Consider the following 12,631-nt stretch of genomic DNA (forward strand, 5'->3'; position numbering starts at 1 on the left):
ACGCTGCTCAGAGCCTTCACAGGGCTTCCCAACCTACCCACGATAAACTTCCAAGTCTTGATTATGACTCACAGAGGCTCTGGACCTGACTCCCACCTACCTCTTCTGCCCCATTTCTTGTAATCCTCCCCTCATTCACCAGCATCCAGACACGCCCTGGCAGACACACTAAGCTAGCTACTGCCTCAGGACCTTTGTGCTTGCCACCTGCCTGCCTATCCTGTTCTTTTCCCGGCTGTCTAGGAGGCTTGCTACTCCTTTGACTCAACTTTCTCCTCAAAAGTCAGCTCCTGACAGACCTCCCTCTCTAAACTAGCTGGGCTCCCCGGTTCTCATCAGTCTGTTAACCTCCTCCCTCACTTTTTCTCCTTTGCCTTTTATTTCCACCTGAAATGACATTATTGTTTATTCACTCACTTGTTTATCATTTAGTTCCTTTCCTAGAATGGAATCTCCATGAGGGCAGGCACCTGGTACTGTCTCTGTATCCCCGAAAACTCCAGAATAGCAGCTGGCATATTTACTGAGAATAAAAAATGTACTAAAATTAACGGAGAGATTTCTGTGTGCAGGCACAGTACCAGGACCAGAGTCCTTTCACGTAATACCCACGACCACGAGGGGCCCACGAAGGCACCTCCCATTTTAAGGTTGAGAGCAGTGAGGACGCGTGGAAAGCACGTGCCAGCATCTGGGAAGTGGCCCGTCCCAGACCCCCACGCTCCCGGCCTCCGGAACGGCTCTGTGACTCAAGCTAATGAGAAGCCTTTCTTGGATTATTCAACTGGAAACTGGAAACGTGAGTCTGCTCTCTCCGGGGTGGAGCTGGGCGCGGCGGGCAGGGCCCAGGTCCCTCGGGGGGCCAGGCTGAGGGAGCGGCAGACGCATGTGGAGGACAGAAAAGGATCTTCATGGCTCCTGCTCGCCCCAAGGGATCCCCCGACCCACCCAGTACAATGAGAGGAGCCCATGACTTCCATTTCTGCCCCGAAGAATTGAGAGTCAAGGAGAGGCGGGGCCGGCTGACGGTGACAGGGCTGACAGGCTGTCCACAGAGCGAGTGAAGATGAACGCCGGAGGGCTGGGGTCTCAGTTACAGGACAGCGTTCTGGTTACTGGGCTTTCAGCAAGCGGACCTTTTTTTTTTTACTTATTCATTTGACAGAGATCACAAGTAGGCAGAGAGGCAGGCAGAAGGAGAGGGGAAAGCAGGCTCCCTGCGGAGCAGAGAGCCCGATGCGGGGCTCGATCCCAGGACCCTGAGATCATGACCTGAGCCAAAGGCAGAGACTTCAACCCACTGAGCCACCCAGGCGCCCTGCAAGTGGACCTTTTGAAAGTCATGATCTTCTTCCAAAGGGCCTTCCTTGTGTAAAAAATGAACGTGTGCCCGGTCATCTTTTTGAATTATCAGAAAAAAATTTTCAGCTCAACCAAGATAAAATGAATTTTTCTACACTAAGAAACATCCAGGGTCTGTCTGCTCCACTAACACTACAAATGGAATTCAAGGCAGCGCAGCTGGTTCGGCGTCTTCCACTTCTTCCGAGCTCCAAACCTTTCGCTGGGCATTTTGAAGGGTAATGAGGAGACTACTGGGTTTGAAGATACTCTTAACAACCCGTCACAAAGTGAACGAATGGGACAAGCACACTTGATGGTGGAATATAAACTCAGTTTACTGTTGTCTGTTGTGTTGTTCATGAAAACAGAGGGGCTGCGTGTTGTTTATAGTCCTCTTTTGACCCTAATTTGATGCACACAACATTAAAAGTACTGACACATGAAAAAAAAAGAATTGAGATTCAAGTTTCGGGCACTGACAACCCCGTCCTCAGAGGCCACACACGCTCCCAGACTTGGCGCTCCCTGCACGGGCACGACGTACAGAGCGAGGAGGAGACAGAGCCCAGGCCCTCCCATCCCGTGGCTGTGAAGTGTCTCCGCAGCGTCCCGGGGGCTCTTACCTCGGAAACCGGACCCCGACGGCAAATATGGTGACGCCTCTTTCCTTCAGCTGCTTGGCGGGCAGCGCCACGTGCCCTTGGGACCGCCCGTCAGTGACGACCACGAGGATCTGGGGCACAGAGGCATTCCGGCCGCCGGGGAAGCCCTGGCGCAGAAGGTATTTCAGGGCGAGGCCTGTCTCTGTGCGCCCTCCTCTGAGCTCATGCAGGGGGAGAAAGCAAAGATGAGTCAGTCACCCACAGACAGGAGGCCGGATGACCCACCGAAACAAGGGGCTTCTCCGTTGTTGGTGACCGTCACGATCTCCCGCCTCCAGTGACAGCTCGGGGCTGACGACCCTCATCGTGCGCATGTCTAACACCCACCTCCCGTCTCTCCCATCTGTGTCATCCCCTTTTTGCTACAGCTCAGTGTCTCCTTGTGGGGGTGCGGGGGGTAAGCAGGTCACTGAGCTGAAGAAAACCGTGTGCATCTGTAAGGGTGAAGGGCAGGGTTTTGATCTGAAGGTCGGGGCGGGGGGGGGGGGGCGCCAGGGGTCATGTCTATGATCAGGCCTTCCTGGCTCGATTCCAGCTCAGGGTTGGGTGCTGGAAGGCTGAACTGACAGACAACTTCCAGGGCAGGGACGTCACAGCGGTCCCACCTCATCCCAGCCCCATTCGAGGGACGGTCTACTGAGCTTGGAATGAAATCTTACAGTAGGAGGCTCCCGCAGGCGTCCTCGGGGGAGAACCGCCAACTCTCCGAGTCAAGTGCGCAGAACATGGTGATTCCCTACAACGGGTTTTAGGCCAAACCTTTCCATGGGTGGAAACACATCCAACGTGGAAAACAATGTCAAGGCTGATGGAATCACCGCACACACAGAAAAAACCATGAGACCGTCGTTCTGAACTGCCGATCACAGAGCGAAGATCTGGGGTGCTCAGTTATTCTCAGGCTACGCTGAGTGTCAGTGCAGGCAATGCCTGCCTCGCAGAGGGCCCTACGGTGATTCTTCTAATGGGCAAACATCTAACTGACAGGAGGTATGTGAATGCCTACGTGTGTGAATGTGTGAACGTGTGTATACTTTTTAAACATAACACCGAAAATGCTCAGTTCTCAGGTAAGCCCGACGCGGTCCTCCTGCCTGGGCATCTCTCCTGCTCTGTTCTCCTCCAAGCAGCTCCTTAGAGATCCATCCAGGCTCCTTGCATTTTGTGGTTCCCCCTTCCTCTCCATCCTCAAAGTCCTCTCCATTCAGCAGAGAGGTGAGGGAAGAGCAAGGAGTATGCTTGGAAGGATGTATGGCCCAGGCCCAGAATGTTCTTCACTTTTACTGCTTTCTGTCCTAAGTGAGCCCTTAAAGGGCAATTCTCTCTGCAGAGCTCCATTAAGTTAGCAAATGTCAGCAAGAGTGGAGAGCTCCTACAACGAAGACTCTGTCTACCAGAGATCAGCATTTGCATCAGTTAGAACGCCAGTTTTCAGCCCATGGGTGTTTACTGTGGACCCTCTAAATGCAAGATAGTGAGAGGGAGACCAGGAAGCATAACATGATCCCAGCCCTCAACGAACTGCCAGTCTCGCCAAAGGAAGAAGACTTGCCAGCAAATAAAAATTACCAGTGACAGGATGACAATTAACAAGAGTTCTGATGGGGGCTTCACTGTGGGGGGGAGCTGTCGGGAACAGGCTCCACCAGGGAAAGTGTCTGATGGGGTCTTGGTGGGTCCGTGGATTAGGAGGGGAAAAGTCCACTCCAATCTGGAGAAAGTGTGTAAGCAAAGACACTGGGGAACACCACCGGCTGTGTCCTGGGGCTGGTGAGCAGAGCCTGGCCTGAGCAAGGGGCTTATCCAAGGGGAACAGAGCACACCAAGTGCCCCCAACCCTCCTCACGCTCTGCTGGTCTGCCCATGAGACACTGAAAACAACCCAGGCGAGTTCAATTTCCGAGAAGACGACTACCTTTACCAAAGCCCGTGTGTCTATGAAGAGCCTTCCTCTAAGGTCCCTGGACGGACAAACTGTTTCTCTGTTTCTAAAAGACAATACTAGCACCAAGTTTCTCCTTCAGGCCAAGTATCTCACCTACTCCTCTTACTGAAGTAATTCTTCAACTCTGCTAAAATGTGCTAATATTACCCTCATGTAACAGATGAGGAAATTCCAGCCCAGAGAACAGTAATACTAACTGCTAATATTTCCAGAGCACTTCTCATGAGGCAGGCACGGCTGTGCTGTGTTGTGTGTGTGTGTGTGTGTGCGCGCGCGCGTGCAGATGCTAAGCTCCAATAATTCTCACCGTAGCTCCCTGAGATACGGGAGTTCAGGGAAAGGCCTTATGAAAGGTCACACAGCTCATGAACGTGGAGGCAGGACTTGAACCCTGGACCCTCCACCCCTAGAACCCGAGTTCTTAACCCTAACATTATGCAGCCATTCGAGTCACCTGCCTCTGACCCAGCTAGTGGAGGTCAGAACTGGAGTTTAAACAGTCAGGCTGATTCCAAAGCCAGTGGTCTTTCTCTCGCCATGGGTTAGCAAATTACAACCTGTGGGCCAAATCAAGTCTGCCAATTTTTATAGATAAAATTTTATTGGGAAACAGACATGCCCCTTCGTTTATGTGTTGTCTACGCAAAGACCAGACAGCAGGCCAAGCCTGAAGTACTTCCTCGATGGCTCTTCACTGAAAAAGTCTGCTGACCCCTGTTCTACCTAAATGGTCCCAATGCTGTTTACCAAAAGCCAAGGTGCCCCCGTGCCACAGAGCTCCCTGGGCCTTCACGCTCCTGGCAGTGTGTCCCACGAGCCTCCTGACTGTGGTTAGAGAGAACTCAAATGTCAGAGGCGTGGGAGCTCAGGCTTCCCACGGCACTGGCCTGGGCGGGGGGCAGGGGGGGTGGTCTGCCCTTCGTATCACTCAGCACACAAATACCCACACAGTCTGTCCCCTCCACTTCTGCTCCCTAACCTGCCTTTCCTCCCGGAACTCTCGACAGGTCAGGTGAGATTCCTAAAGACATCTGAACTCTGAGAGACGAGAAAAAATACTGCCACCTCTGCGTTCCTGTGAAGCATTTCTAACTCAGAGTCCGTTCTGAGCTCTGGGTCTGGCTCCAGACAACAGAGGTCCCAGGCCAGAGTCTCTCCAAAATTTTTCCAATTCCTCTCAAACGAGACTAAACCAGACTGGAAGCGAAGGCTCACAGACTGACTACTGTCTCGGGAAGTTGTGACTGAAGTGCACAGACCTTTCCTGACAGGGGTGGGGTGTGGTTCCAGATTCTAAACATTTTTCCATTCACGTGGGTTAAGAACACGGGCTCTACAATAGACCCATGAAAAGTGCTCCACATCACTCGGCATCAGGGAAATACAAACCAAAACCACAGTGAGATACCACCTCACACCAGTCATAATAAAATTAACAAGTCAGGAAACGACAGATGTCGGAGAGGATGCGGAGAAAGGGGAACCCTCCTACACTGTTGGTGGGAATGCAAGCTGATGCAGCCACTCTGGAAAACAGCGTGGAGGTTCCTCAAAAAGTTGAAAATAGAGCTACCCTACGACCCAGCAATCACACTACTGGGTATTTACCCTAAAGATACAAATGTAGTGATCCGAAGGGGCATGTGCACCCAAATGTTTATAGCAGCAATGTCCACAATAGCCAAACTATGGAGAGAACCTAGATTTCCATCAACAGATGAATGGATAAAGAAGATGTGATATATATATACAATGGAACACTATGCAGCCATCAAAAGAAATGAAATCTTGCCGTTTGCAATAATGTGGATGAACTAGAGGGTATTATGCTGAGTGAAATAAGTCAATCAGAGAAAGACAATTATCATATGATCTCTCTGATATGAGGAATTTGAGAGGCAGGGAGGGGAGTTGCGGGGGGTAGGCAAGGAAAAAATGAAACAAGATGGGATCAGGAGGGATACAAACCATAAGAGACTCTTAAAGAAACTGTGGGTTGCTGGGGGGTGGGGGGGTAGGTATAGGGTGGCTGGGTTATGGACATGGGGGAGGGTATGTGCTATGATGAGTGCCGTGAAATGTATAAGCCTGATGATTCACAGACCTGTACCCCTGGGGCAAATAACACATTATATGGTAATAAAAATAATTAAAAAAAAAAAAGAACACGGGCTCTAGAGCTGGTGGGACTCAAATATTCAATCTAAAATCTATTAGCCAAGTAAACTAGAAAAGTTACTTAACCTGAGACTCAGTTTCCTTCCCTGTTAAAGTAGGGACAGTAACAGTATTGAGGATTAAATGCTACACCCAGTACCTCCCAGTACCTGGTGAGTATTCCATTAGTGGTAGTTACCATGATAAATTAACTAGCAGTCCTATTCCAAGAAGTTTATCTTTTGAGTTAGTCTCAAATTCCAATGAGCTTAAAAATCCCTTGGGACGGGGCACCTGGGTGGCTCAGTGGGTTAATGCCTTTGCCTTCGGGTCAGGTCATGATCCCAGGGTCCTGGGATCGAGCCCCATGTCCGCTCTCTGCTCAGCAGGGAGCCTGCTTCCCCCTCTCTCTCTGCCTGCCTCTCTGCCTACTTGGGATCTCTGTCAAATAAATAAATAAAATCTAAAAAAAAAAAAAAATCCCTTGGGAGGCAGAATAATGTAGATTCTCAGATCCTATCATCAGACACTCCAGACTGGTGGTGGGTGTGTGATCAGGTTGAGAATCTACATTTTAAATTGGCTTCCTCTGCCCCAGTGATTACATGGATGCAAGTAATCCATGGAACAGATTCTGAAAAATAATTCATCAGAAAATTCACTGTAGGTAGAGGGGTTTGATTACAGGTATTTTTTTTCTCTCTTTCTTTAATCAATAGACAAAGACATTGCTCGGAAGCAATGTAAATGTACCCTTTTAGAGGAATGACTTAATATACTATGATAGTTTAATTCATTGGGTAATTTTAGAACCATTAAAAGGGATCAACATGAAAAATAATGCAACTGTATCCAAAAAGACACGCCAAATAATAAGTTGAAACAGAACAAAATGCCTAGTAATTGCAACTCCTCCAAAAGCTATGCTTGACAGTTCATGTGAGTCGAAGGATGCCGCAGCTACAAAAGGCTCCACGCTAAGGTAACTAAATAGAGCTAACTAAATACAGTAAAACTCTGATAAAGCTACCAATGGGGTCCAAAAAAAAAAAATGCAGTCCCAGAAAATCAGAGCTGCATTCCTGGGAGATTAGGGAAATGACTGAGGGAGGCTGCACAGCCAGCTGGCCAGGAGCTCTGGACATTCGGAGCAGATCTGGCTGGCCATGCTCTATCTGATTTTATGTTATCACAGGGCGCAAAACTAGAAGATCTGATTGCAGTATTTTTAAACTTCTTATTGCAAAGGAACGACAAAGGATCGTCAGGACGGTTCCTTAGCCACCTCAAAACACACTTCAGGGGATCGCTGTGGTCTAAAAAGGCAAATATTGGGTGGGGGAGGGTTGGGTAGAGCTGTCCCAATCAGTCCAGCCTTTAAAATTTCACTGCAGAAAAAGGGTAGAGTCACAGGGAGGTCATCACTCCCACTCGGCCAACATTCCTCTGTACTGATTAATAACAACATCTTAATGTTTAGTGTCCTCAGCGACCCTGCAACTGTGGCCAAAAAATTAGTTACTGCCTCCTTGCCTTGTTTGCTACCTCTTATAGTCATCCTAGGACACATGAGCATTAACGACACACAGCCGCGCAAGAAGAGCTGACCTTGTTCAGACACATGAAGAAGCTTCTTTCTCCATCCCTCGTGTCCTCATGTGGCACCTTCTTACTGAGTCTCTGGACTTCCTATGTTGTGAATAATACCCTCAAACCCTTCATTATGACTTTCAACACAGATGGGAAGACAGTCAACCAACTCTTCCGGGGGTGGGAGGGGAGGGTGGAAAGAGGTGGAAAAGGACAGCTGGGTGGGATCTACTGGACAAGCCACAGGCCTCTGTGGTCCTCGCCAAGTCACCTGCTCCTTCTCAGCCTCAGCAGTCTCCCATAAAAGAACAGGCTGGAATAGATCCTGGATGATCTCTTAAGTACCTTTTTGAACCAATCTGCTGCAATTTGCTTAGATTTCAGAAGAGAGCAGGGCCAGATGATGGAAGCAGAGTCACCCAACTTTTGACTTTCATTTCTAAACTTAAAGCAACAGGTTACTTCTTCTGCCGATGTTAGCATGCGTAGAAGGGGTACAAAGATGTTTTTGTAATAAAATGTTATATCAATAATGATACACTTCAAATACCATAAAATTCACCCTTTTAAAAGTATAGAATTCCCTGTTTTTTTAGTATATTCACAGAGTTGGGCAACCATCCCAAGTCCAAAATATTTCATTGCCCCCAAAAGCAGCCCTACACCCATTAGCAGTCACTCCCTATTCCCCTCCTCACCACCTCTGGTAGTGACTAATCTGCTTCCATCTCCACGGATTTGCCTGTTGCAGACATTTCATATAAATAAGCCCCCTATTCTCAAGGTTCATCCATGCTGGAGAATGAATCACGGCATCCTTCCTTTTTACGGCTGAATAATATATTCCATTGTCTGATAGACCACATTTGGTTGATCTGTTCATCCACTGGACATTTGTGTTGTTTCCATTTTTTGGCAATTCTAAACAATGCTACTCTGAACATGAGTATGCGAGTTTTTCTAGGGGTATACATTTTCAGTTTGTTGGGAATAGAGTCGTTGGGTCATATCGTAAGTCTGTGTTTACCGGCCAGACTGGTTCCAAAGCTGCTGCACCATTTTACAACCCTACCAGCGGTGCACGAGGGTTCCAGTTTCTCCACGTCCCTGCCAACACTTGCTACTATCTGCCATTTATCTTAGCCTCACTAATGGGTGTGAGGTGGTGGTTCATTACAGTTTTGGATCGCATTTCCTTAATGGCTAAGGACACTGAGCATCTTCTCAAGTGCTTAATGACCATTTATATCTCTTCTCCGGACAAATGTCTGTTTACAAGGTTTCTTGTTGGGATGTTGAAAATGGTCTAAAATTAGGTTATAGCAAAGGTTGTGTAACTCTGGAAAATACACTCAGAATCACTGAATTGTCCATATTAAGTGTCTGGACTTCATGGTATTTAAATTATATGTTGTCAGTAAGGTGTTTTTAAAAGGCTAATGTGCATAATAATCACAGGGCAGGGGGCAGTGGGAGAGATCTTTAAAAGGTACAGATCCTAAGTATCTAGTATCCAAGTATCCTAAACCTGGAGAGGGAATCAGTAGGTCTGGGAGGAAACCAAGGCACCTGCATTTTGACATACTCCCTGGCCAAAGACCTCACTTTAACAAGGGCTGCTCGAGGTATCAGAGCCCAGGACTGCTTCTCTATAAGAAACCATTCTCAGAGGCCTCAAGGGTAGAGGGCTGCAAGGGAACTAGGAAAGATCAGTGTACACTAATGTTGTTTTTAACAAACACTTCGATGTGCTCTTTTCTTTTCCCTTGTACTTCCTTGCATTTGACTTGCCTCTCATTCCGTTCAGGGCACCCCTGGGCTGGGATAAATAACCTGGGATGAAGTCACTGGGGGTTCCTGGGGCCTATAGGGCCCCCATAACTCCTGCTATGCCCAGTGTGAGGGTGCAGGCTTCTTGAGGGCACTGGCAGATGTACAGAGGCCCATGACTGGGGAAAGGGCCACAGAGTCCAGGGCTTCTGCAACTGCCGTTGGTGGCGGGCTATAAAGGGCTGGGACCGTGGCCGTCAGGGGCACTCCAGTGGGCACACACCACAAGGGGCAGCAGATACCACAGAGGATCCAGAGATCAGAGCGGAAGGAAAGGCATTCTTTGGTGTGGGTTTGTGAATGCCTGTGTGTAGCATGAGTATATAACGCACTTTCATACACATAGGGCCAGATGTGTGTATATAATATACATGTATATAAAACATATACCAGATAGATGCGTATTTACATATGCGTATTTGCATATACACACATCAGTTGACTTGTATCATGAATAATGGTACGACCCCACTACATACATAATTTACAGGGCGTGTGTGTGTATGAGCTCTCAAAACCAGAGTCACGCTGGAAGACAAGCAACATAAATAGCTGTTCAGAAATTTTTAAAGCATTCTTAATGACAGAGCGACGCCGACTCTTTCTAGAAGACAAAAACAAGGCTCCAAGAAGTATGGTGATCTGTCCCAGCCGACAGTGGTGCCCAGGGAAAGAACTAGGAGAAAGAGCCAGTGTTCTTCCCACCACCTCACGCTCTTGACCGACCTCGACCTTCACCAGCTACTTGGTCTCAGGTTAACCAACGACTCCACACAACAGTGGCAAAAAGACTTCCTTTTTTAAACTTGCACGTTTACACTCCCTGCCCCCCACCCCCACCCCGGGACGCTGTTACATAATAACGAGGAGCAGTCCTGAGAGGGGAATTCTCATTACCAACTGTGTATAGCTGGGTTCTGGAAGCCAAACCACAGCCCGCTCTCGGGCCAGTCACACCCCTCGAGGGAGTGATTTTAAGGGCGACTGGCTGCATCCTAACCCCGGCGGTATCTCATCATACATACTTGAAGACCATCCTCTTGATTTTTGCCTTCACTTCCTGTTTCGATGAAAGGGCATCCAAGGGGAATTCCAGACGTGGAGCGGAACTGAACTGCATCGCCCCGACTCTGACCTGCAGTAGGAGACAGAGGGCCCAGGGGTCTGAGAGCGAGGTCAAGTCACAGACATTCCTAAGGGAAAAGAAGGGACCAGAAAGGTGAATGACCCCGCCTCCCGCCCACTCAACAACTACCAGTGCCAGGGCGCTCTCCAGTGTCCCTAAAAGAAGGTTCCAAAGACCAGGAGGAGCATCTGGGAGGAAACAGGGAGTCGGCCTGCGTGCCGTACGGACAACCACCAATTCAAACTTCTCAGCCCACGTTCCGGCAGCCCAACCGCCTGGGCTGTCAGCATCTCTAGGGCAGGGTCTCTGGTCACTCGTCCAAAGGCCTCCCAGGAGCAGGCACTGTTTTCAGCAATCTCATGCGTTATTTCATTGAACCCACACAGGTGCCATCACTACTCAGGTGGCTTCTGGAGGAACTGAACTGCAGAGAGGACACGGGTCTGGCCCAAGCCTAGCGAGAGGGGGAACTGGGCCGTTGGACCCTCCTAATGTGCCTCCAGCCCTCTCAGCCTGCACGGGCTTGCAGCAGAATGCACCTGGGGTGCCACAGAAGGGAGCCACAGCCACCACACACACACACACATCCTCGGGTCGGGGCGGGGGGGTGCGGAACTGGGGAAAGGCCAGCTCTCAGACTGGAGTCACCCTGGAGGACAAACGACAGTGAAGCTGAAGTGACCCCGCAGGCGAAGGAGCCAGAGCCACGGGTGATGCCACACGGACTCTGCAGCCTCGTTCCGGGGGCCGCTGGAGAAACGCCAACGCCCTCCAAAACCAGAGAAGGAAAACTGAATAAAGTCACTTTCTGGGCCCTGAGGACGCCAGCCAGTCTTGAGCAGAAAAGGCTATAGGCGTTTAGGCCTCCTCTCGAGGGCCCACGCCCTGTACCCAGTCACTGGCTAAAACCCCTCCAGAAACTGCATTCTCAGCCACTACTCTATTACCCGTCCCCAGTTCTGGCCAAGGTTGCAAACAGGCCGTATGATTCATATTTAAGCAACCAGGCTGCCTTTTACCTACTACCTGAATTCCTGCACCGCGGATCCCTGAGCAGGCCTGGTGCTCTGGGGACCGTCAAAGCACTCCGCCCCAGCAGGCCAGCTGCACCTACTCCCGGCGAGCACAGCCCAATGGATCTTGGTTCAACAGGGAGTTCTAAGGAGGCGCTGGTAAGCATCTTCGGGAGGAAGAAATTTAAGTCTTGGGTGGGCATGTGTGGGAGGTGGACGCTGGAAAACAGCAGCAGAGAAGCTCAGGAGATTCTGAGGAACAAAACCGTTTGGAAATCTCCCTTGAAGTTAGCTTGGGTTCAAGTGCCATCTCCAACTAGTGGGGAAGAGATGGTCCAGTCAGTAAGCACAACTGGGATAACTGAACAGCCACCTACAAAACAGAGCATCAGTCACTAACGGAGTCAGGATCTACATGTGAAAAAATGTAACCGCGAACGTTCTGGAAGAAAACTGGAGAGAATTTCTTCATAACTTCAAAGTGGAAAAAGACCTTCCTATGCCTTGAAATCCAGAAGCCATAAAGGAAAAGGCTGATAAATCTGCCTACATAAGGAAAATTTCTACAGGGCAAAACGTGCCATTGTGCAATAAAAAATGAAGACAAATGGAAAACTGTTTGCAACTCAAGTCAGAGGCACAGAGTTAGTTCTCCCAATATGTAAAAAGTGTCTGGGAATTGATATGTTAAAGACCAACAACACATTAGAAGAAATGGGCAAAGGATATGAACAGGGATCACGCAGGAAACACGAATGTTTCTTTAGTATGAGAGAAGATGCTTAACTGTACCACATGGAGATGTAGCAAAAAGCTAAATACAATGTTTGCAAGGGAAACTAGCAAGTTCTCAAACATTGCTGGTAAGAACCTAAATGTTACTGCATCCATGGAGAGCAATTTGTCAATACTTATTGGAAGTTACAACTGCAGGGAAATCTGGGTGGCTCAGTCAGGTAAGCAT

The 12,631-nt window shown here is 49.1% G+C and overlaps 1 protein-coding gene and 1 pseudogene across 2 annotated transcripts in view; one reads left to right on the forward strand and one right to left on the reverse strand.

Annotated features, from left to right (window-relative positions):
- The window catches only part of VWA2 (von Willebrand factor A domain containing 2), a gene marked incomplete at its 5' end in the record, with an annotated part of 39,112 nt that overhangs the window by 15,588 nt on the left and 10,893 nt on the right, over positions 1–12,631 (reverse strand). The window contains 2 exons of the mRNA XM_080822573.1: positions 1,968–2,162; positions 10,554–10,663. Of these exons, the coding sequence (XP_080678699.1) occupies positions 1,968–2,162; positions 10,554–10,663 (305 nt within the window). The remainder of the gene's footprint in view (positions 1–1,967; positions 2,163–10,553; positions 10,664–12,631) is intronic.
- LOC308355448 (proteasome maturation protein-like) lies at positions 1,067–1,756 on the forward strand (annotated as a pseudogene). The gene is made up of 2 exons: positions 1,067–1,119; positions 1,314–1,756. The product of its transcript is annotated as a proteasome maturation protein-like (transcript).

This window comes from Martes martes (genome assembly GCF_963455335.1).
Source record: "Martes martes genome assembly, chromosome: 14".
Lineage (NCBI taxonomy): Eukaryota > Metazoa > Chordata > Mammalia > Carnivora > Mustelidae > Martes > Martes martes.